Here is a 25,461-nt window from a genome sequence, read left to right as displayed (position 1 = left end):
AAAATATAAAACCAAAAAAGTAAGAACAAGAGATTTTATAGTACGGACAAATTTACATCATAAGAAAGAATTGTGTACAGTTAATAGTTAATAAAATAGCATACTGAAAAAAGAAGTGTGCATCTGAATATGGTGTTTTTAAACAAATGTGCAATACATGCATGTATATTTATGCATAAAAAACCCAAGCAAACTATTTAGAAAAAATTAAAAACTGTGATATTAACATCAGAGATGTAAAGAAGTTATTGGGCCTGTTAGGAGCAGTGAGGGTTCTAAAGTCCAACAGCTGCAGGGAGGAAGGATCTGTGGTCACGCTGCTTAGCGCACCCAGGATGCACTTCAGCACAGAACCAATGCTAAAATAAAGATATTATGACTAATGTAGGTTTCAGCAGTTTGTCATCAAATAATTGCTTTGAATTTCCAAAAACCCAGTCAAACTAAAAGTACCACAAATATTTTCTTGTCAGGTTGAAAACTATATACTTTTTTTTAACATAATTTTCTACAAATAACAGATCATAGAAAATATATCAATTTAATACCGCTGGTGTCTGGGATTTTGTTCTTTTGGTCCAGATCCAGACCTCATGACCGCAGGTGAAGGTCAGAATGTAGATTAAATTAACAGCTTTGTGTTTTGGCTCAGCTCTTTTTTCGCCTCAACAGACCGGAGCAGCGCCTACGAGACACCAAGATGCTTAAACTCCTCTCTTCAGCGAGAGACCGACCCTTTTACCTCTCTCTCTCCTGAAATCAGTCTCCATCAGAGAGAACATCCTCCCTTCAGTTTTCTCTCACATTTAATGAAAATATTCAGACTGCTATAGTAGATATTTATCAAAAATAAAAATAAATTGTCCTTCAGGTTCATTGAAATGGTCAGATAATAGTTACCGCTCTGGATTGAGGGCAAAAATGGCTTTTTGGATTGTAAAGGTTGCAAACCCTTTGACTAGGACGTGTTGTTGAAGTGTTTGGATTTCCCTTCCGGACCTGTTGACCTCCTCCACCCGATCTCAGATAAGCAGAAGATGATGAAAGGAAAGATGGATGAAAATAACTGCCTGTCCTCTTATTTTTGCATCCGTGGATCCCATGTGGAGAGGACAGGCCACGTGGCTGCAGCCTGCTTCAGTTAGTCACCAAACTACCCCAGCAGGAGGAAGAGAGCCCAGTCTGATGTGAAGGCTTTCCAAAAACAGACCAATTATAACATTATTGTGCAAAGTCTTTGGACAGACATTTAAAAAAATGATTCTGATCATTTAAAAAACAGCATTTCTGTTGTGGGAAGAAACTGGTCCCTCAGGGAAAAATAGGAAAACACTTAACGCTCTCGATCATCATTTTTCACCTGTTTTGGCTTAAAACTAATGGCAAAATTATTTCTGTCAAAGGTTTGAAATCTTTTTTGGGGGGAAATAAATCAGTCTTTTACTTTTGAACATAATTTGCAGAACCTAATATCTGGTTGGTTTGTTTTCAGTCCCAGCTGCAGGATTCTTATGAACCGTCTGTGTTTCTCCAACAAAAAAAAAAAACGGGCTAAAAATCCGGACTTTTCTTATCAAAGCTTGGAATAGTTTTGCAATATTTACTCAGCGGGTGCTTTTGCTCCTAACCTCTGCTTTTCTCTGGGCGGTCCTTTTCAGGAACACATCAGCAGAATGTTTTCACACTCGTCCTCCTCTCTCTGCAACAGACTGAGCTCCCCCCTCCCCCCCCCCCACTCTGCAGGAAGAGCAAAGAGCTGTCCACAGCATTTTGCATCAAGGCCCGGCGCACGGTCACGGGCGTCTCCGATGCGAACAGGACTGAACGGGAGAGGAAGAGAAACTCTGTGTGACACTGGGGGGGGGGAGGCGAGGCCGCATCAGGCGGTTGTCGAGCCACATCCAAGTGTCAGGGTCCCAAAATAGTGGCGAGCGACAAGCAGACTGAAGACACCAAACAAACAACGGCTCTCAGATCGAGTAAACATCGGCTAACGCGCAGGACGCGACAAACTGTGAAGCCTCCCTCTGTCTTCCGGTCCCGTTAATCAGATCCGCGGAGAAAGCAATCGGAGAGGACACTCGTCCTGTTAGTGCAGGCCTCTGCCTTCACTCTCGTTTTCCTCGCCGAGGTCCTCGCAAACACTACGCCTTTGAAAGGAAACGCACTGACAAGCTCCCTCTGTGCAGCGCTGTGTGGACACAGAGGACAGAGTCTCGTCTCCAGCAGATGTCTCGTGGCGTCGACTATAAATAAAGGCAACGAGACCAGCCGGCTGCTGACGACCGCGCGCGGCGAGGCTGCGTTCACTTTGTAAAGGGCCTAACAGGAGTATGGTGTTTTTCTTTCCTATAGAAAGTACTCCTGGGGCGGTTCTGTGAGTTTCGGCTCTATCCTCTCAATTGACGGCGAGGTGGACGGTCGTGTTGAGCCTGGTTCTGCTAGAACTTTCTTCCTGTAAAAAAAAAAAGTTATTCCTTCCCACTGTCGCCCCCTGCTTGCTCAGGAGGAGGGATTGCTGCAATGTTTACAACTTAATGCATCACCTGGGCTTCCTCAGACATCCACCTTTTCTCTGATAAACATTCTAAAAAAAAAATGTAATGCATTGAATTATAACGAAATATGAACATCAGATCAGCCTCAGTGGTTGGATTGTACTGGATTGATTTGATTTTATAAACTCACCGGTGACTTTGTAAGATGCACCCACTGTTTGTTCATAGAAATGGAAAATCAGCAGAGGGCTGATCACACAAGGCAGAAACTCTATAGTCACCTGGACGTGGTGAAGATGACTTGCTGAGCTTCAACATGATCATCATCAGAAGAAAAAGAAACCGGCTCAGAGACCCGCTGTGACTCTGGAGGAGCTGCTATTGGGATTTTTACTGCAGCTGCCGGGCACAGCCATCTCAAAGGATTACAGCGAATGGTCCCAAAAAAGAGAAAATATCCGGTGAGTGGCGGCTGTGGGGACAGAAATGCTTTGATGATTCCTGACGGGAAAGGGGAGACTTGTTCTATATGACAGAAAGGCAACAGTAACTCCATTAACTACTTGTACCATTGAGCCAAGGAATGTGAAATACTATTTCTGGACACACAAAACATTAAACTTTGAAGCAGATGAGCTACAGCAACAGGAAACCAGGTCCATAAACCTCACGATGTTCAGATAGTACGGTCACAATTTGTTTAAAGTAACATAAAATGACGCATTCAACCTGCTGGTGGTTGGGGTTCTTTTCCAACTGAACATCATTGGAACACCACAGCCAACCTGACCATTGTTGCTGACCACTTCCATCTTTTTATGGCCCTAGTGTGACCCCATCTTCTAGTGGCTACGCCCAGCAGGATAATCCACCGTGCCACAAGGCGCAAATCATCTCAAACCGGTAACCTGAACATCACAGGGAGTTCTACAAACTCTAGTGGCCTCCACAGTCTCCAGATCTCCATCCAGCAGAACACGTTTGGAATGTAGTGGAAGAGGATAAATCTCATCCTGGGTGTGTTGCAGACAAACCCGCAACTACGTGATGTTAGTATATCAATATGAAGCAAGTCCTACCAGACAATAAAAAGGCATGCCTAATAAAGTGGCCGGTGAGTGCATATCTGACTATGAAATGGACCCGTCTGCCTTGCAAAGACTAAGTGTGTTGATGAGTTTTTGTCAGGAATTGGTGCTGCAACCATAAACGGGGCTGAACAGAACTGAGCATCTAACGGATCAACGTTGCGTGAGAAAAAGAAAAAAAAAAAGAAACCTCCAGCTAAAAAGCTTTGGACATGAAGTAAAAGCATGTATGCGGTGCTACTTATGTCACGTTCAATGTCTGCTCTTTGCAGTAATGCGCAGCCAACTCAAAATGACTCTAACATCTGTGAGAAGATGCACAACATCCAGTGCGTTTAATATCGCAGAGTGTGCCTTTAACTGTGAAAGAGGAGAGCACCAGTGTAGCTTCGTGTTCAGCTGATAACCCTGACAGTCCCAAAGGACGTCGGTAGCCCGGAGGCTTGTCTGCCTCCATTTAAACCAGTCTAACAGCGCCTTGTTTGGAAAGGACAGACTTACACTTGCCAAGACACCACATTCAGTTGTAATTAAAATGCAACCCAGCTGCATTATATTGCATTTTTTTTAATGCTGGAAAGGGGGAAAAAATGCAGAGAGCGGAGGGTTCAAAGGAGCAGTTTGCAAACCAGTAATTGGATTCGAGATGACTTTGTCCGGTACTTACAAGAAGGAGCAATCAGATTTGTTACTGGAGTGGAGATCAGACGAGTACAGAGGATGAATACCAAGAAAGACGGATCAGAACGGCTCCCCAGATGTCAAACAATTCCCTTCAACTTAGATAAAACAGAGTATGAATAAGAAGCTGTTATTGTCCTGTAAAAAGCACAGATTCAGTGATCTACTTTTCCTTCTCAGTATTTGTGACATGTCACTGCCGACCGGTGTCCAGTAAAACCAATTAATGACGTTCGTAGGGACGGCAGAAGCAGCAGATCCCTAATGCCTGCCCCTGCGTGCACGAGTCACAGTCTTAACTTGGCATGGCAGCTGACGCTTTGCCAGGGAGGATGTGCTGAGAGGTGTATTAGAAGTGATAATGAAGAACACACTTCCACTTGAGAATGAAGCAATTAAAGGGAGGGTGTAAACAGCCGAGGGAGCACCGAGTGTGACTTCCCTCCGGAGGGAATCCACCAACATCCCTCCCTCGCACCTGAGAGGTCTGGGAAGGACTCTCGCTCTGATGAGGATTCCTGATGACAGTCTACGATGGGAAGGTGTAAGACAGGCGCGCGATGCAGCGACAGGATGCACAGGACACCGAGATCAGCCGCAATCACTTCAGCTAACCCCTAATCTCTGTACTTTTTCCTTTCAGGCAGCCAGGCTTTGTTTCAATCTTTTAAAGTGGTATTCATTAACAGTTCTTAAGGCTTTCTGAAGGCCTATCAATGATTTTATTCGGCTTTTGGGTGTTTTTCCATTCCATTTTACCGCCGTTTTCTGAGCTTTTCTCTTTATTGACTTTTTGCAGTGACCGCACAATCCCCTTTCTTTTATAACATTTTACAAGGTTGAAGACCACAGAGGGGGATCTTTGACCATTCCTCCTTTATCACCCAGAGGTCTGGCTCTTCTTTATGGCCTCTTCTCTTGAGCTCACCCACAGGTTTTGTATTTTATTAAGGATTAGGTTGGCTGTAGCTCTGCAGACTGAGACAGGCATGGAAAAAGGTTGATTCAGTTTGCGGTGAGTTATGATTTGGTCATGTTTTGCAGACCCAGCTGAAACACTGGCAAAGCCCGGCTGATTTTTATTCCAAATGTTTTGGTACTTAAAGCAGTTTATGAAGTCATGCTCTCTAAGAAGGCTCTCAAGGTCTTTAGGAGAGAAACAGGCCCACATATCAGAGATCCTCACCCTTAACTGTGGATATGTGGTGCATTCCACATCCATACATTATTCCACACCAAACTTATTGGATGCAAAACAATTTCATCCTTGTTCTCATTATAACATAGCACATGGTTCAAGTTAAAGGTAGAGTTGGTGATTTTTCTGGAAGTTTCCTCAAGTGCCCTTTTGAATAACTGCACATACGCAACCGTCTTACTTGCCTACTCCTCCACTCTTTAGGGGGATCGCGTGAAAATAATCTCCTAAATCCACTCTGCTCTTATTTCTTTCTGCTGAGGCCTTCCTCTTCTTCTTATAAACAAGAACATGGTTCGCTTCTTGTGACTCTCAGCCATGTTCAAAGTCTACAGTGAGAGCAGCGGAGCTACAGTGAACGGCTAACCGCTAAGCTAACTGCTAACCTAGCCGCTAAGCTAACCGGATACATAACCACTAGAGGTGCGCATGCGCAGCCAGTAGGAGGAAACAAACAAGGAACGTTCACGAACACTGAAGTTATGTGAGCACATCAGAATTATTGACATGTGGAACAACCAGTAGATAAAGTGATACCCCAAGAACTTTAGGGACAGACGGGGGTGAGAACAGGGACAAAACTCTAACCACTCCATGCCTTTTGGACCGAACGACAGAGAGTGGTCAGAGTTTTAACAGGCCAGCAGCTTTCACAGACATCAATTTTTAACCATCTTTTTCTGAACACATAACGTATTGACTACTTTTAGGATGGAAGGACCATTTACCCAGTATGATAAAAAGTGATTCTGAACAGGATTACCAGCTATAGCTTTAAAGTCCCTTTGAGTATTTGGACAGACTGTAGGACAGAAAAGGTCAACCAACCAGTTGGAAGGTAAGTAATGTCCACTGGTCGTTCTGGAAACCTGACCACAACATGCTGCTTTTTGCTGCAGTTCTCCAACAGTGAACTTTGGAAAGAGAAGCATGTGGGTTTTTAATTTCCAGCGTCCAGATCTTTTAAACTTGCCCGTAGATATGGGCAGGTTTAGCCTGGTTCAGCCATTTCCTGACCGATAAAGATCAACACAAATCTACTTTACCTAAAAAGCTCGATTTCTTATTGTTCCAGTCTTGTACCAGTAGCAAAGAGGAATGGGCCTTTGTGTCACGTCATATTAATACCCTAATGAAACAGGAAAAAGTTCCTATAAACTCTGATCAGCTATAAAACAGCTGAAATTAAAGTGATTTGTTTAGATTTATTTGCCCCTGATTGTTAGAGGCTTTGCTAAAAACAACTAAAAACATGGGATTTTTCCCCTTACGGAATCAATGTTCTAAAATAAATGTTGGATTTTTCAACCTTTTCAATGAGAGCATATGATTCTGCAATGAAACATGGACTTGTTTTGTACCCTTAACACATTTTTACCCAAAAGTGATGATGTGACCCTGACCTATGATTTATTCAGGCATAAAAGAGCTTTTATATGTCTACATATAACAAACAATTTAGCAAAAAACTATTTCCAACTCAAATACCTTGAGTGAAATCTATGAAAATGAGCAGACACCTATGTAATGATCTGTCTATAGATACATTTTACAGAAATATAAAAACTGAGATTGAGAAGTTTAAAAACGAAGAAAATACAACCTAGAGAAGTATTCACAAAGGAAATACTTTATTCATATATTTAAGCACTTCTGTTATTTTTTGTGATACTGTTTTGTGATACGGTTTTAATCAACTTTTCACAGATTTTATTTATACATTTTCGAAGCCCATGGTAAATATTGTTACTATCAGTCTTGTGTTGTCAGGATGATTTTTTTTCAGCAGGAAACTGTTCAGAGGTGATGGGAAGATGTCTGAAGTTAAATCAAGGACAATCCTGGAAGCATGTTGGAGATGTCTGTCAGCACTCACTCCATCCACTTTCATTTTCAGATTTTACCCACTGGATCCCAGTTCAGGTTCCCTTCTATTTGGAGCGATAGGAATAAACATTAACGTATTCTATTTATGCAATATTCTTCCTTAAGTCAGGCGAGGGAAGGGGTTGAATTTTTTTTTTTTTTTTTTTTTTTTTACACTGTTAATGCTAATAGCATTTTACATGCTTGGAAGATTCTTGTAATTTTCTATTGTGACTTGCTGCAAATTTAATTTCCCATTGAGAGATGAATAAACATCTGTATCTGCAGACTTTTGAGACTGAGGATCAGGTTAATCTTTCAACAGGACAGTAAGCCTAAATGTACCAAATTAATTTGAGAATATGGGGTAAATCTTGAAATTTGATGGTTATAGATAGTCTCCAAGCAGTCTGACCAAGCTTGGGCTATTTTGCGAAGAAGAATAGGCAAAAAAAAAAAAAAGTCTCTTAATGTGGACAGCTGGTAGCGAAGTAGTCCAAAATAAATAAATAAATAAATAAATAAATAAACTGCAGCAAAAGGTAGTTCTACAAAGTATAAATTTATTCGACTAAATGTATGTTACACTTTTCAGGTATTTATTAGTGAAAGAAAATAAAAACAAATACATGAATCGTTTTCAACACTATTTTAATTTGGCCAATCACAAATATTCCCGATAAAATTTAAGTTTGTGGTTTTGTGACAAAATGTGAAAAGGGGTTACTGTGTTTTTAAAAGGCATTGTATTTGTATTTTGATTTTCCTAAATAAATCATAAAATATTTTTTAAAACTTTCCTTTACTGGAATCAAATGTGCAGTTTGAGAAAAATATATATTTTTTATTTACCTTTGTGTCGGTTTTATAAGATAGCTTTACAGGGCTTTTGTTCTTTAACGTTATTTTCTTGCGTCACAGTAGTTATAAGACTTAGACAAGCTTTTATTTTTTGTAAAATGTGGGTACGAATTGTTTTTAGATAAAAAACATTTTCTCCTGTTGCATTACGTGATTAGTCGATGTTTATATCATGTTTTTATTTCAGGCGGTGTTAGGGCACCCCGAACGAAGGGGTCCTTTAATTCTGACGGCGTCAGTAGTGATGATCATTAGAATAATTTTATAGACTCTTTTTAATATATAATTTAATGTTTAGACATCTGTACCAATGCGTAGTTCGTATTTTAAGCCACAAAATGGCTCAAACTACAAATACACCAAGTTAAAAGGTAAGTTTGTTTTTAAGTTATGGGCTATAAACAATGCTAAATGCTAACTGACGTGATTAGCCGGTTAGCTGCTAGACGCCAAACCGTTTTCAAAATCTTATCCATTTTAGATTAACTTGGTTAATGTTGCTGTATGTTACATTATAAGACTCGGATAGAATTGTCTCTAAATCAAGCGGCTCTTTGAGAAACATTCGGCTTATAGAACTGTTTAAAGCAAATGCGTTTAATAGAGCTGAAACTTTATATTTTGTCAGATACACAGTAGCTGGCTTGTACGAAATCCTCTTGGCGAGCAGCAGAGCGTATTTATTTTATTCATGTTCTACTTAACTGCTTCGGACTAAAATACAGGTAAAAAGAAGAGGAAACGTGTCTCAAAACATAGAAAGGGAGTAGGTTAGAGTAAAACCCTCACTTCCAAATTCGTTACTGGGCTTATTTATTTGCAGTTTACTTACAATCCAACGAATAAGTACAAAGACAATATACACACAATAGATTTCCTTGATGAATCATGTTACACCATATCCTCCCCAAGAGTTAATTTGCCTTATATTCGTGCTTTGTTTCAACTCAAGGTTTAGTCCATTCTCCAGACACACCCATCACAATCCTTCCCAAAATTAAACTCTCCTCTTCGGCTATAATCCCCAGTCCCTGTCAGTAAACATTCTTTCAATATAACCTGGAAATAGGGCTGGACAATATAGAAAAAAATGCATATCGATAAAATATAAATCACAGTGCACCACTGGTCTATCGGTCGATATATATATTGTCATTGAATTACCGTCCAGCCCTACCTGGAAGTAATTTTCTCCAGGCTTTAAACATGATTTATGCATAAAAAAAAAAAAAAAAAAAAAAACTTAACTAGATCTCAGAGTTTCTACATTTGTGACTTTTAAAAACAGCTATTCTGACAGTGGCTATTTATCTTCTGTATGACGGCTCTGTTGTATGTGTTCCCCCAAACTTCCTCACAATATTTCCAATATAGTAAAACCAACAATGCAATCAGAATCAGTGACGACTGATCCAGCCTCTCCTATAATAGCTATGCTCTTTGGCAGTTTATTAATTAACTGGTTTTGGGGTTTCTAGCACATTTGAGTTTCTATCATAATATCATACAGTGTATGATATTATGATAGATATGATATTATGGTGTATGACATACACCATTTATAAACCTGATTTACATTTTTTTTAACTATAATAGTGGATCTTTTGCCCCATTCGAGCATTTTTCTGGTCCTGCCCAAAAGCAGGGTCAAACCGAGTGGACTCACTGCTTTTCACTGATTGGCCACGAGTGACGAGAAACAAGGTATTTCACAGAAAGTCCAGAAAAACTGAGGAGCAACAATTATTATTATTATTATTATTATTAAGGACCACTATGAACAGAGTGGGCCAAACCGAAATATAATTTTACTATTTACCAACCATGAAACCTGTCTGAAAGGGAGAGAAAAGGAAAAGGACTTTCTATATGCAGACTGTATCAGATCTGTGGACTTTCTCTCATTTTACACTGAAAGTTTCTAAGTTTGGTCTCTGAAGAGTGTCCATCCCTCCACCATAGCTACTATGACTGGGCGATAAATCGATTGTATCCACTAATTCGATTTTGCAATTTATGAAGATTTAATTTTCGGAAGATTTAATTATTTATTTATTTTTTATTGCCGATGTAAAAAACAAAAACAAAAAAAAAAAACAACTTCAGTCCTGAAAGAGGAGATTGCTTTGGTAAAAGTTTTGATATATTGAATATATGTTGAGGAAAATATATTGTGGAAATACTCTAAAGTGGACACATTTTACCCTAAGACGAGGGTTTCCGCTGCACGTATTTGATCGTGGAGCACCGCCACACCATAATAAAAGCCACCACACCTTCAGAATCAGTTCACAAATATAGAACAATGTAAGCCACATGATGTAGCATAGCTATTGTAAATTTGTGCACTTATTCTAATCATAATGAGAGTTTAAAATTAATTTAAATATTGTGAAGTGTTAATAATTACTTTTGCTCTGGTCTCGGTAGAGAAAGAAAACTAGAGACGACTGTTCAGTGTTCCCCACTTAGCGACTCATATTTGGGGATTTTCCAGACCCCTTTCTGCGTTTTTGCTGATTAGGCAGCTTCACTTGAAACCAGCTATCTGTCTACAACCTCACAATAGCAGCTAGAGCTGCGTCGGTTCTCACTTTTCCCACCGCGCTGTCTCACAGGCACAGAAACCCTTCTACAGTATTTGCCCTCCAGCTAAACTGGCCTTCCTTGCATTTTTACCCAAAATGGGCCAATAATACTACGTGATCTCATGCTACACTATGCAGACGCTCTGTTTGCACCAAAAAGTATCTCGCCACCGTTTGCTGTTCTGTTGAACTGAGGACAGCGTGACCTAGTTTCTGATTAATTCAGCTAATTGGGCCACTGGGGGGCACCACTCCTACACCATCATACTTAATATTGATGGAGTTATGCGCGTGTTATCGTATCCTGGCTGTCATCTGTTGCCGTTTACCGAGTCATTTTGTTTCAGCTTGAGTTTTCTTTAATTTTTTCTTTTTCACATTCAGCTTCCAGTCATATTAAAGCTGACTCGGCGGGCTCAGACATGTCTCAGAAGCCCCAGAAAAATGCCCAGACGACCCATTACATCGAGCTGGGAGGTTACCAGTACTGGCCTGTACTGGTGCCCAGAGGCATCAGACTGTACACGTACGAACAGATCCCCGTTTTCCTCAGAGATAATCCATACATCACAGATGGATACAGAGCCTACCTGCCATCCAGGCTCTGCATTAAGAGGTGAGACGCAAACCACGTTGCTCACATAAGCAGGAACGATTTTCTTGTCTTCTGACCGGTTTGCTTTTTTCTGCAGCATCTTCATCCTGTCCAACGAGACGGTGAATATCTGGAGCCATCTGTTTGGCTTCCTGCTCTTCTTCTGTGTCGGGGTGTACAACATGGCGTCGGTGCTGCCGTCCATCGGTGCCTCCCGAGAGGATTACGTCATCTACTCCATCGGGCTGTTCTGCTTCCAGGTACGATCCTCCATCTGATTCCATCAGATCCTCCAGGTTGGTGAGAAAGTTTCCTCTCTAAGGAAACCCAGCAGGTTGCATCAAGTCTCTCCAAGCAGCATTCACTCCTCCTGAAAGAGCGTAGAGCCACAGTGGACAGTCGTCTGCATTGTTGATGGCTTTGCAGCAATCCCTCATACTGAGCATGCATGAAGCGACAGTGGAGAGGAAAACTCCCCTTTAACAGGGAGGAGAACCTCCAGCAGAACCAGAACCAGGCTCAGTGTGAACGCTCATCTGCCTCCACCCACTGGGGCTTAGAGAAGACAGAGCAGAGACACAGAAAGCACAGAAGCTCACATTGACCCAGGAGTACTTTCTATGTTAGAGAAGACAGAGCAGAGACACAGAAAGCTCAGAAGCTCACATTGACCCAGGAGTACTTTCTATGGTAGAGACAGAGCAGAGACACAGAAAACAAAGAAGCTCACATTGATCCAGGAGTACTTTCTATGTTAGATGGTAATAGAGGAGGATCTGCCTCCCCTGATGATGTCACAGCTAACAGAACACCAGACCAGGTGTACCTTCTATGAAGAGGAAAAAGAGAACTAAAAGTTGAAATGACAATAAATTGGAGAGCAGTAGGAGAACTCAGCAGAGTGAGAGAAATAGAGCCTGATGTCCTCACCTCAGGGTGTCTCTCCGTTTTTCGCCCTCCCATCTGTTCACTTGCTGTTTCTCAGTCTTAGTGCGACTCGCACCTGCAGCCAAATCAGTGCTTTAAGCTCTTAACTAAACTTACCTTTAGTTAAGAGCGACACAGAGTCCCTGCAGAGGACAGCCGGTGTCTCAGAAGAGAATCATAGTTCTCTTCGTTGCTTTCCGTGATCTTTGAATGTTGTTTGGTTGGCAAAAAAAGGAGCTTACCCATAATGCACCACACAGCCTGAAATCTTAAACTTGCTTCAGGGTTTCCTCTAGGATTTTTTTCAGACTGTGGTGGAGAGGTATTTTTTTTTTTTTTTTTTTTTTTGCATATTTGTTCTTACATTTGTGACCCAAGCTGTCGGAGAGCTTTTGACAAAACCAAAAAGTTATAAAAAAAAAAATTGTGATTTAATGTGGTTGGAACTAAAAATGACCTTTACAACATGATTTATGAATTTTAATGCACTGCCTGAATCCACACTACATGAAACAAACTGTACCACAAAGACAGCTGTCAGTGATTAAAGCTTTTTGTGAATCAAATTCATGGAATTATTTTAGTGCAACAGCTTCTGAGACAGAAAAAAGAGTATTTTTTAATTTATGTGACAAGGTAGCAGCATCTGTGGTGAGCCTGTGAGACCATGCTGAGGGAAGCAGGAACCCTATAGCAGCTCTAACCGCTGCTTCAATACAGAGACTCCAGAACAACTGGTGCTTTCAGTAAAGTCACCATTAAAACAACAAAAGTCGCTAAAAGTTGCCTGTTTCTAGTTGCTTTTTAAAAAAAGTCACTAGAGGCGTCTAAAATGTTGCTAAATATAGCAACAAAGAAGCTAAATGGTCAACAGTGGACTCTAGTTTTCCTTTCCTCCTGGGAGAAGCTTAGCAGCCAGACAGGAAGGAGCAGAAGATGCTGGTTTTTCAAAATACTTTTTAACGTTTCATTCTATTTGAATTAATTTCAAACTCGAATTATGGTTAGTATAAGTGCTCAAATATATGATAAATATAGGGTAAATATATCTCATATACTTTACATTGTTTTACCATATATTTACATGTAGCTGAAACCCTGTGCTTATTGTTGCATTAAAGGACTTCTAGTTAAGTTAAACAAAACTTTTATGCCACAATAGTAAAAATTAAGTGTGTAGTGATTCTTTTTTTACGCAGAAATAAAGCGGCTAGGTTTGTTTTGGTTCTGTGACGCATCTCCAGTGAGCCGTTCTGGGTCCTACCTGTGCTTTTAATTCGTTTTCAAGCTAAAAGATGAACTTCTACCATCCATCCAGACACATAACATACTGACTGGTACACCACTTGTGATTAGGATGGTGAAAAATGACGGTTAATTTCAGATTAATCAGCTTTTCACAGATTTGTGGCATCAGCGAATGTTTGTTGGTGGTTTTCAGTTCTGATGCCTTTTGATAAATAACATAAAATACAGACTCCTCTCAGCTTCTTGACGCAACAGACCAAACAATTGCTTTGAGCTCCTGCGTAGTAGTGGGGATTTTTTTATTTTTCTTCCTTACTTTGGGGGGAGAAAAAGTACAAAAAGTTAAATCTCAGCTTACTTTTCCGGCTCTGTTATCACAATACGATGACTTGGGATGAGCCAAAATATCATTCACTGAAACTGCTGCTGCTGCTGCCCTAATCTGAGCGATTATGGAAGAACATCAGACCTCGGTGCAAAACTCTGCTGCTTGTTCTTAGCAAATTAAACTGAATCTGAGTCCTTAAATCTGGCTGAAACGAGGCTAGCCTGGATAATGAAATGCCTCTTTGTGGCTGTAATTCCTGACGGAGCGTGTTTCAATCCCCCAGCTGTGCATGCTTTGCTCCGTGGGCTACCACCTGTTCTGCTGCCATCGCTCGGAGAAGACCTGCCGCCGCTGGATGGCGCTGGATTATGCCGGCGTTTCCATCGGCATCCTGGGATGCTACGTACCGGGCGTCTTCTACACGTTCTACTGTAACAACGTGAGTACGGCCCTGATCGGCTCGTCTCCAGAAAGGTTTGGTTTCCGTTTAGCTGCATTCTGGCTACTTAAGTTTAATGTTAAACGGGTTCAATGTGTCAATTAAGCCGTTTCTGTTGGTGATCCGGTGGAGCTGACCCTTAAGATGGAGATGATGTTTAATGGGTATTGGATATTTGCTACCAGATGAACAGTTTAAAATGTTATTTAAACTCATTTTAGCCTCAAACAGCATTTCAGAGCAAAAGTTTTAAACATCAATCTGTAACTAGCTCATTATACCAGAAACTAAAATGACTCTACAAGCTACAGACAAAATATATATATATATTACGCTGTTTTAATGTTACCCTCCTAGTTCCTGATCTTTTATGGGTAAACTGGACCAAACGTCAGCTGTTTAGTTCAGCTAAGGAGCTTCTCAGGTTAAAGTTTAACCTTTTCATTACGTGAAACGTCGCTATCATTCAGGAGAAAACTGAAGATTAGTTTTACGTTTTAGGAAAAGTAACGGTGCTGAGACATTAAAGGTGCATAGCCACGTTATTTGACTTTTTAATTTATTCATGTCAGTAGCTCACTCTGGGTGCATACAAAGTTTTTTTATGAAAGATTATCACATCCTGATGGCGTATTAGTTGTTATTTAAGTGTTTTATGCTTAATCTGGTAGCAAATAAAGCCTTTCGTGTTTATTTATCATAAAAACTGTACAGCAGAGGCTAAACAAGGAAGCAGCTAACGGCTATTAGCATCTCACAGCAAAGTGTGGAAACAATGAATCAAGGTCCAAGATCCAGTATATAATTAAAAAAAAAGGAAACAAAAAAATATGATTCCAAGAGGGAAAAAGACTGGAATGTCTCTGGGAATAAAGTCTGAACGTTGGTGTTCACTGAAGCAGACGCTAAACCTGCCGAGGCTCAGATGTGACTGATGGGAGTAAAACTCCTTATTAATAAGGTGATAATAGTGATAGCAACGCTCTTCTTAGCCTCTACAGTCTTAAGTGCAAACATTATAAATATTACCTAAAGGTTACCTTAATGCTTTTTCTCTGTTTCCGTTTCTGAACGGGAATTTTCTTTCTCTGTGATGTTCTGATATGAGGCTCTTAAAGTTGCTGTAGATCAGTTAATTTGGTCTTCATCACGCCGAGCTGCTGCTTTACTGTGAAGCAATTAGGAGGGTCAGGCTAATTCGGAGTTATTTATTTATTTGTCACCTGATAATTCTGTGATTCTGCCTGTAGATGGCGCCACATCTGTTTAAACCGAGGGTCACCAACCTTTTTGAAACTGAGCGCTACTTCATTGGTGTTTCATACGAAGGGCTTTCTGTACTGATCTGTGAACTAGAAGAGTCAAAAGCTCACCTTCATTTTATGCAAAATAACGTTTTTCATGCTTTGTTTTAGATATTGTCATCTTTAAATCTATATAAATGAGATTAGTAACGGAATAAAATAAAGTTCAGGTGGTGAATTGTGCCCCATGTTGGTGACCCCTGGTTTATAGCTTCTCATCGCGCCCGATGTGGGGTTCTATCTATTTACGCCCAAAAAGGGCCTTAAAAACACTGTCAGGACGGGACGCCTGGTGTATATAACCTTATTTTATCGTGATCAAACGTTTTTTGGTCTTTCTTTATAAGCGTATAACGTGGCTACGTACCTTTTAAACAATGATGGAGCAGAAATATGAATGTTGGCAAGAAGAAACTGGTGTATAAAAAAAAAAGGCAAAGCAGGTCAGTAGAAGGTTGTCTGGGTTTATTTTGTTTCCCCTTATCTGACGTAAAACTAATGACGAGGGCTGGGCATTAAATGATTTAATCGATTAGTTATAATTTACAATTTATTAAGATTTAATTTTTTGGAAAATCTGGATTTTATTTTGCAAATGAACTCATTGGGCTTCCATGAAGAGAACAGTAGCAAAGCTGCGTTGTGATTGGTTGAAAGGATGTAATGACTGTAATTTGCGTTGTTGTCGATTTAAAAACACTACGCTGCAGTTTGTGCGTCAGAAATATCAGAGGTCAGGCGAACTCGCTCCGGCGTCTGATTTAAGATCTCTCCTGGTCGCTCTGAAGGCGTCTCAGTGGGCCTTGCATGTCCCTCCTGAACTGGGAGCAACCAGGAAATCCCCGAAATGATCAAGAAAGCATGGCTAAGGAGATGTTTGAGTAAATCATAGCAGGAAAAACCTAAAGACTGTCAGTATTTTCAGGGCTGAGGCCCAAAGCTGTGCAGAAAAAAAAGATTTAATGCGCCTGAACGAACGGCTGTGATGATTCTGTGCAGCCGCCTCTTGTTGGTCTGTGTTAAACGCTGTCTGGGCTAATCGGCGGTTCAGAGCGGCGGCGTGAAGCGGGACTGAGCGCCGCCGCCGCCGCCAGAGGAGCAGTAATTGAATAAAGCGAGCGCCTCGGCCTGGCTCGGCTCACCGGCTCATTGTTGCCGGTGAATAAGCAGCACAACACCTTCGCCGCTCTCCTGCGTTTGGAGGAGCGCCTCCGATGACACACGCCGGTTTCCATCGCTCCAGCCGCCCACCGCCGCCGTCTCTCTTTTTCTCTCCTAATCCCCCGAAAAGGCTTGGCTCTGCTCCGGGACGCCTCGCTTTCCCCCCCGCACGTTGGAAACGCCGGCTTATTTTGCCCCCAGAACTCGGCGGAAATCTGCTGCGGACCAAACCAGATGGCCGCGTTCACGGAGTGGTCCGTCACTCCTGTTCCTCACCATATGACGCTCGCAAGTCCAGGAGCCCCCCCCCCCCCCATTCCCTTCCACCTCCTCCTCCTCCTCCGTCCACGCCAAGACGAAGGCTTTGCTTCTGGGTGGCTCCACTCCAGTGGCAAGCCAAGTCCCCGAAGAAAAACAGATTTTTATATTTAGCCAGTCAAACTCTCGTCTCGTCCGAGTCTTCCGAGGGACGCAGATTTGGAGGAGGACGGGAGTCTGTGAGGAGGAGGAGGAGGAGGAGGAGGAGGAGGAGGAGGGCCTGGAATAAAAAATAAAAATAATAAAAATTTGGCTGCGGCCGAGCCGGGGGCCTTGTTCCGGGTGCAAATTTATTCACTGTGAAATTCAGCAGGACTCGTCGCGCGAGGACGTGTGACTGGACGGAGGCCTGCATCCATCCGCTCACACACACACACACGCGTGGACAGAAGGGACGGAGACGAAGGCTGTCCAGACTTTCAGCAGCTACTTATAGAAGTTTAAATGGCGAGCGCAGATCCGAGGGACGGGTCCGCCGCGCGTCTGCGATGGCGGCAGAAACGGCGGGGAGAGGTTTGTTAACACATGCACGGCGTAAAACGCAGCCAAAGACGACGGACAAGCCGGCCTCGCTTTATTCGCTCGGTGTTTACTCCAGAAGTGATTTAAAAAAAAAATAATAAAAAAAGAAAAGCGGCTCATAAAGATCTCATTCATAAATGAATAAATGAGGAGTTTAAACCTGCCGGTCGGAAAAATTAGACCCAAAACGTGTTAACGTTCTAATTCCTGTTCCAGTTAGAGACACAAACCTCTAATTCAGGCGTCTTCAAAGTGCGGCCCGAGGGGCCGTTTGTGGCCCCTGCACCGATTCTGCCCCCCCCCCAAGATGTATTTCAAGAAAGGTTTGGTCCACCAGCACAGGTGGCTGATGCAGATGGAAGATTGTAGTTTTTAATTAGAGCAAAATTATTACAGAGAACTTAAAATCCTACTATTTAAAACGTTGAACACACAGTTGACATTCTCTTTAATTTCATAGTAACATCTATCCAATGACATTTGATTTACTCTTTGGTGCATTAAAATCTGCTTTGAATTGAATTATTAAAATTGGCTGATTACAGCGACTGCTTTCAAAGTGTTTTTCAAACTGACCCAAATATACTGTTCTTTTATTGCTAGACCAAAAAGAGTTCAGTGTATTATTGTTAAATAGTCACATTAAATTATGCAAAATAATTTTCAAACTGGATGAATACAACAAATGAGCAAAACCCTTTTTTAATTTTTGGATCTACAATAATTTACATATTCATTTCCTACAAAAAAACTGACTATTTAAAATGAGCATATTTTGTATAGCAGGTAAAAAATTTATAGGATTGTTTCAGTTTAAAAAATAATTGTGTGCATTTTTTGGCCCTCGAGTTCCTTTGACTTGAGACTTTGGGCCCATGTACCGAAAAGTTTGGACACGCCTGCTCTAATTGCTCGGTCCGGTTTGGTCGAATGTGTCGGTGTGCGACTGGTCGAGTCTGAACGTGTCGGCGTGCGACTGGTCGAGTCTGAAAGTGTCGGCGTGCGGCTGGTCGGGTCTGAACGTGTCGGCGTGCGGCTGGTCGGGTCTGAACGTGTCGGCGTGCGGCTGGTCGGGTCTGGACGTGTCGGCGTGCGGCTGGTCGGGTCTGAACGTGCGGCTGGTCAGGTCTGAACGTGTCGGCTGGTCGGGTCTGAACGTGTCGGCTGAACGTGTCGGCTGAACGTGTCGGCGTGCGGCTGGTCGGGTCTGGACGTGTCGGCGTGCGGCTGGTCGGGTCTGAACGTGTCGGCTGGTCGGGTCTGAACGTGTCGGCTGGTCGGGTCTGAACGTGTCGGCTGGTCGGGTCTGAACGTGTCGGCGTGCGGCTGGTCGGGCCTGAACGTGTCGGCGTGCGGCTGGTCGGGTCTGAACGTGTCGGCTGGTCGGGTCTGAACGTGTCGGCTGGTCGGGTCTGAACGTGTCGGCTGGTCGGGTCTGAACGTGTCGGCTGGTCGGGTCTGAACGTGTCGGCTGGTCGGGTCTGAACGTGTCGGCTGGTCGGGTCTGAACGTGTCGGCTGGTCGGGTCTGAACGTGTCGGCGTGCGGCTGGTCGGGCCTGAACGTGTCGGCGTGCGGCTGGTCGGGTCTGAACGTGTCGGCGTGCGGCTGGTCGGGCCTGAACGTGTCGGCGTGCGGCCGGTCGGGTCTGAATGTGAGGCTGGTCGGATCTGAACGTGTCGGCGTGCGGCTGGTCGGGTCTGAACGTGTCGGCTGGTCGGGTCTGAACGTGTCGGCTGGTCGGGTCTGAACGTGTCGGCTGGTCGGGTCTGAACGTGTCGGCTGGTCGGGTCTGAACGTGTCGGCGTGCGGCTGGTCGGGCCTGAACGTGTCGGCGTGCGGCTGGTCGGGTCTGAACGTGTCGGCTGGTCGGGTCTGAACGTGTCGGCTGGTCGGGTCTGAACGTGTCGGCTGGTCGGGTCTGAACGTGTCGGCTGGTCGGGTCTGAACGTGTCGGCTGGTCGGGTCTGAACGTGTCGGCTGGTCGGGTCTGAACGTGTCGGCTGGTCGGGTCTGAACGTGTCGGCGTGCGGCTGGTCGGGCCTGAACGTGTCGGCGTGCGGCTGGTCGGGTCTGAACGTGTCGGCTGGTCGGGTCTGAACGTGTCGGCTGGTCGGGTCTGAACGTGTCGGCTGGTCGGGTCTGAACGTGTCGGCTGGTCGGGTCTGAACGTGTCGGCGTGCGGCTGGTCGGGCCTGAACGTGTCGGCGTGCGGCCGGTCGGGTCTGAACGTGTCGGCGTTCGGCCGGTCGGGTCTGAACGTGTCGGCGTGCGACTGGTAGGGTCTGAACGTGTCGGCGTGCGGCCGGTCGGGTCTGAACGTGTCGGCGTGCGACTGGTCGGGTCTGAATGTGAGGCTGGTCGGGTCTGAACGTGTCGGCGTGCGGCTGGTCGGGTCTGAACGTGTCGGCGTGCGGCCGGTCGGGTCTGAATGTGAGGCTGGTCGGATCTGAACGTGTCGGCGTGCGGCTGGTCGGGTCTGAACGTGTCGGCGTGCGGCCGGTCGGGTCTGAACGTGTCGGCGTGCGACTGGTCGGGTCTGAACGTGTCGGCGTGCGACTGGTCGGGTCTGAACGTGCGGCTGGTCGGGTCTGAACGTGTTGGCGTGCGACCGGTCGGGTCTGAACGTGTCGGCGTGCGACCGGTCGGGTCTGAACGTGTCGGCGTGCGACTGGTCGGGTCTTAACGTGTCGGCGTGCCACTCGTCGGGTCTGAACGTGTCGGCTGGTCGGGTCTGAACATGTCGGCGTGCGGCTGGTCGGGTCTGAACGTGTCGGCGTGCGACTGGTCGGGTCTTAACGTGTCGGCGTGCCACTCGTCGGGTCTGAACGTGTCGGCTGGTCGGGTCTGAACGTGTCGGCGTGCGGCTGGTCGGGTCTGAACGTGTCGGCGTGCGGCTGGTCGGGTCTGAACGTGTCGGCGTGCCACTCGTCGGGTCTGAACGTGTCGGCGTGCCACTCGTCGGGTCTGAACGTGTCGGCTGGTCGGGTCTGAACGTGTCGGCTGGTCGGGTCTGAACGTGTCGGCGTGCGACTGGTCGGGTCTGAACGTGTCCTCTCGGTTGCAGTACTGGCGGCAGGTGTACCTGGTGACGGTCCTGGCCATGATCCTGGCCGTCTTCTTCGCTCAGATCCACCCGCTCTACCTCAGCAAGCAGTGGAAGCAGCTGCGCTCGCTCATCTTCTGCTCGGTGGCCGGATACGGCCTCATCCCCACCATCCACTGGATCTGGATCACCGGCGGCTTCTCCGCCGAACTCGTCCAGGTGGACCTCTTTGCTTTCTGTGTCTCCTTTCTGCTCCGACTCATTTATTTTTGGCCCTTTTTTATAAAAACATATGTCCCTTCTCTTCAGGCTTTTGTTCCACGAGTCCTGGTGATGTACCTCATTGCAGCTTTAGCTCTTGTTTTCCATGTCTCCAAGGTTCCTGAGCGCTACTTCCCAGGTGAGTCCATGTTCACTCTGCCAGTCTGTGTCTAACTTCCAGCTCATGACTTTTTCCCCCTCTGTGGTGCCGCAGGTCAGCTGAACTACCTGGGCTCCAGCCACCAGGTGTGGCACGTACTGCTGGTTCTGATGTTCTACTGGTGGCACCAGTCGTCGGGCTTCATCATGGCGTACAGACACAGTCAGCCGTGCCCCGACGCTCCACAACACGCTTAGCTCACTGCGCTGCACACGGCGGGACCCGACTCTGAACGTAAGACGTCAAAAAACGTTTCCTGAATGTTGACGGAGGGCAGCGATTCAGAACCGATGGAGGAAGAAGAAGAAGGGGCTGAAAAAAATTTGGGCTTTAATTATAAAATTACTTTTCATCCACCCAGTTAGTTTTTTTTAATTGGTTCCATATTTAATTGTTAAACAATATCTGCATCAAATCGACCCCGAACTTCTGCCTTTATTATTAAAATGTCCAACGAAGGAGTGAGAACCGGGCCTTAACAGGATTCCTGTGCTGCAGAGTCAATTTGATTTATGCACAGAGAAAATAAGATTATGGGACAAATGTATTTCCATAATTCTGTTTTTTAATTACCGTATTTTTTGGCCTATAAGTTGCACTTTATTCATAGTTTGTTCCGGCTGCGACTTAAATTCAGGTGCGTCTTATATATCAAATTTAATTGGTAATTTATATTGAATAACATGAACCAAGGAGTAAACATTACCGTCTAATAGCCACAAGAGGGCGCTCTATGCTTGTGAAAACTGTCCTGCTCCTGTATCACTTAAACATTAACTTACAGACAACAAAGACTAAAATGTACAGAAGCTAATTGCTGCTAGCGCTAGCTTACAGCTCTGTTGTCCGGGCGTTTTACAACTTCACTTGTTGTTGTTTCAGAGCTTTATGTTGCTCTGAAACATCCGTGTCGTACTGTTAGCTTAGCATGTAGCAACGTTACGCTCACGGTCTGATTTAAGGCCGTTACGCTGAAATGCGCTGAATAAAACCTGCTGGTTGGAGTTTCTAATTTACTCCATTCATTCTCCCAGGTTTGTTCCAGGTTATTCAGCTGTGCGATTTAATAAGGTGGTTTACCAGATTAAATGTCAGCTTTTAGTCTTGGATTGTGTGAAATAAATGTCTAAATAAATGCGATTTATATTCTGGAGCGATTTATAGCCCAAAAAATACAGTAAATCTGTGAATTTGCTAAAACGAGTTGGTCCAATCAGTTCCTCTTCCTCAGAACCGTCCACCTTACCAGAACCTCAGGCCTTTCCTCTTCCTCCTCTTCCTCCTCCTCCTCTTCCTCTTCCTCCTCCTTCGGGTGTCGAGTTTATTTTAGTCAAAGCTAAGCTGGAAACCAACGTTATGAATTCTTCTAAATGCTGAAAATTTACGTTGATCTTTTGTGTTTGACTCCAAAATGTAGAAGTATGGATTACAGTTAAAAAAAAATTATGTAGGAACCATTTGAGTAATAATAATAATAATAATTATAATAGTAACGCACTGATCTCCGTTAACTGTGATCCTAATATTAAACGTAGTTATTTTCCTGCCATGATGAGTCTGATTAACTGATTTAATCTGATCTTAAAGTCTCCCGCCTACTTGTAATTCTTTAACAAAATTAACAAAGACATGTCTAAACTCCAGGGTTTCTTGACAGATTTCCAGTTTTCTGTCCTTTTAGCCAGTTTCTTAAAGTTGATGTTTCTGCAGCGGTCAGATTTTAAACACGGCGTCTGCAGAAATGTTGTTATAAGACAGGAGGAGCGATAAAAGTCTGGAAATACAAAGATTTCTGCTTTCAGTCACAGAATTAGTCCAAATACTCTTTAACATTTTAATGTTTCGTCGCTCTGCAGGTAAAATCCTTGTTTGGTCCGACCTCTCTTCACCTGAGGAGGACGCAGACCTGCAGAACCGCTTCAGGACGTCAGGTGACCCGGCTGCCATGGGACTCTGTTCACATCGGGCATCGTTAGCGGCTCTGCTAACGACGCCGCTTCTGCTCAGATCGCTGATCAAACGTCCCGTCTGCACAGGATCATTTAGAACATTTTACCTAATAAGAAGAAGCAAAAACTGACCGTCAGAGCTAAATAATGTTAAAGGAGTGTGGAGGAGCGGGACTGTTTGGTCGTTTTACGTGTTAGGAAACAGATTTTTGTTTTTTTTGTGTGGAAGAACTCGATGCTCTTAAACTTGGAGCAGGAAGTGATGAGCAACTCTGCCTCTAGGGGTCGCTACTGAGCCTGAAGTGTAACCGGCGCTGGATTCTCTGTCCTCTGCGCTCATTTTGGTTACCGGTTCTAATCCTGTGTTTGGTTGACGTGTGAGGATTCCCCCGGGCGGACGGGAGAATCGGATAAAATCAGTGTTTCCAGTCGTTTTAGCTCCTTTAGGGTGATGTGCAATGTGGTAGTTTTTAGCGTTGAATGCTAAGCTGAGGCTGGGCGGTAGCCTAATCAGACGCATCCGTTTCACGTTCCTCCTTCGACTTCGTTAAGCAGCAAAACGCGCCTCGCAAGAGAGTTTGTCTTTTAAAAATCAGCTTTTGATTTGGCTCAAATACTCTGGAGTTACACTGAAGTATTCAGTCTGAAACATACTTAAAGCAGACAAGAAAATCTGATATATGTCTGTAAAATGATCTGGCTTTACACCTACATTTTCACCAAAGTAACAAAAAAAAATGTTACGTCTGCCCCGGATGACAAATGAGAACGACTTTGGTTAATTTTGCTGTAAATTCCTTACTTATTTCTACTTTAAACAGGGTGCTTGCTCTTTTTCCTAATTAAAATTCCAGACTTTTTCCAGACTTTTTTAAAACTGATATTTTTTTTCCCAAGACCTTAACTTTATGTACTTGTATACTTGTGTGCCTACTGCCTACTTCATTGGTTGAGATTGTACAAACTGTTTATTAGAAATGTTAATTTTTATAGGCTAGTATTCAATGAACAAATGCATTATTCACAGTAAATTATGCTTTTACTGATGAAAATGTTTCAAAACATGAAAATCACAAGTACATGAATTTCACATCAAACAAGTGTTTGATTCCATTAGGCTAATACAGTACATGACCAATTAGTAAAATTATAGTTTTATAGCCTACCTTCCTATTTCTCATTTCACAATGCCTTTGAGCATACTGTAAAATTCTACCATACATTTTTTCCCATACTTTATTAAGACTTTCACACAAAATTCAAGACTTTTCAAGGTCTGGAAAACAGTGTTTCAAAATTCCATACTTATTAAGACTTTCAAGACTTGCGCAAGCACCCTGTTTAAAACACATTAAACCTTCTGAGGGATTTTCTTTCTATAGAAAAGCTGCTTATTTCTTTTAAAACGTTTCCCGGAAACAAAAACGTTGTCTTTAGGCCACGTTGTTTGGACCTCCAGAAACTTTAAGCTTCAACCAGAGCTGGAAATAATGACAGCGGTTCTCCTGCAGCCTGTTTTTGCTGTAATCATGTATTTCCCCTTTAAATTAAACCTTAGACGGCTGCTACAGTAAATAAACTGGATTTATTTTCTTCTTTTATCCGGCGCCGCTCAGAATCTGCAGTCCTGGAGATGTGAACCGGGTCTGTGGCTTTAATACGGACGGTACCGCCCAGCTGAGCCCCAATGCTGGTCAGACTGTTAAATGGCAGCAGATGAGCTTTTTAATAAACTTGTTTCTGTTGTTTTAAAGTTTCTAAGGCAGGAAAAAAAAAGTTTAGTTTGTTTTTAAATTATTAAACTGTAATGTCTGTAAATGTATCTGTAAAGAAATCTTTTGTCTTTTATATCGGCTGTTTGTAAACGACTCATTTTATTGCTGAGTTTTGTTTCGTTTTTTTCTATTCATGATACCGATAATGGAAAAAAAAAAACAACGTTTTGGTTAATAAAATAAAAACTTTGTAGCTAAACGAGTTTATGAGTCCAGCAGATTTCACTCAGAACTCCTTAAAAATGCTCCAGATGTATCGGATCTTAGTCGCTTTGTTGCATTTGACCCAGAAATCCACCAAAAGTTTTTTTTTTTTTTAGTTTATTTTTCTTCTAACAGAACTTTGAGGTCATAAAAAACAAACAAAATTTCGCAGATTTTTTTTGCTGCTACAAACAGGAAGAACAGTTAAGAGCCTAAAAATTAATGGCATCAAATCAAAAGCTCCATTTTTCTCTCTTTAGGAAAGTACAACAACAACAATAATAATAATAATAATAATAATAAAAAGTAATTCCCTTCTAGTGAAATGTAACACACCCACTCCCACATTTGGCTGCATAGATAAAAACCTAACCAGGACGAGACAAAGTGGTTAAAAGGATCCGAACCGTTTGGGCGTGGGGCGTGGGGGGGCGGGGCAGGGGGG

The 25,461-nt window shown here is 43.3% G+C and overlaps 1 protein-coding gene across 1 annotated transcript; it reads left to right on the top strand.

Moving 5' to 3' along the window:
• Positions 1-8,383: 8,383 nt before the first annotated feature.
• On the top strand, positions 8,384-23,888 carry paqr3a (progestin and adipoQ receptor family member IIIa). Its single transcript, XM_012865313.3, has 8 exons — positions 8,384-8,563; positions 11,165-11,396; positions 11,473-11,635; positions 14,162-14,317; positions 20,689-20,886; positions 20,977-21,067; positions 21,143-21,322; positions 22,945-23,888. The coding sequence occupies exons 1-7, from the start codon at positions 8,503-8,505 to the stop codon at positions 21,283-21,285; spliced, it is 1,044 nt and encodes a 347-aa protein (XP_012720767.2). The 5' UTR covers positions 8,384-8,502; the 3' UTR covers positions 21,286-21,322; positions 22,945-23,888.
• Positions 23,889-25,461: the final 1,573 nt, after the last annotated feature.

Source organism: Fundulus heteroclitus, chromosome 12 (genome assembly GCF_011125445.2).
Source record: "Fundulus heteroclitus isolate FHET01 chromosome 12, MU-UCD_Fhet_4.1, whole genome shotgun sequence".
Lineage (NCBI taxonomy): Eukaryota > Metazoa > Chordata > Actinopteri > Cyprinodontiformes > Fundulidae > Fundulus > Fundulus heteroclitus.
The sequence above is the reverse complement of the archived record's forward strand: the minus strand, read 5'-3'. Positions and strand labels throughout refer to the sequence as shown.

Bases quoted from the DNA above. Each gene is read 5' to 3' on its own strand.
- paqr3a (XM_012865313.3), top strand. From the start codon at position 8,503: ATGCGTAGTTCGTATTTTAAGCCACAAAATGGCTCAAACTACAAATAC. The intron at 8,564-11,164 runs GTAAGTTTGTTT...TTTCACATTCAG, and splicing joins CAAATACACCAAGTTAAAAG to CTTCCAGTCATATTAAAGCT. The intron at 11,636-14,161 runs GTACGATCCTCC...TCAATCCCCCAG, and splicing joins TCGGGCTGTTCTGCTTCCAG to CTGTGCATGCTTTGCTCCGT.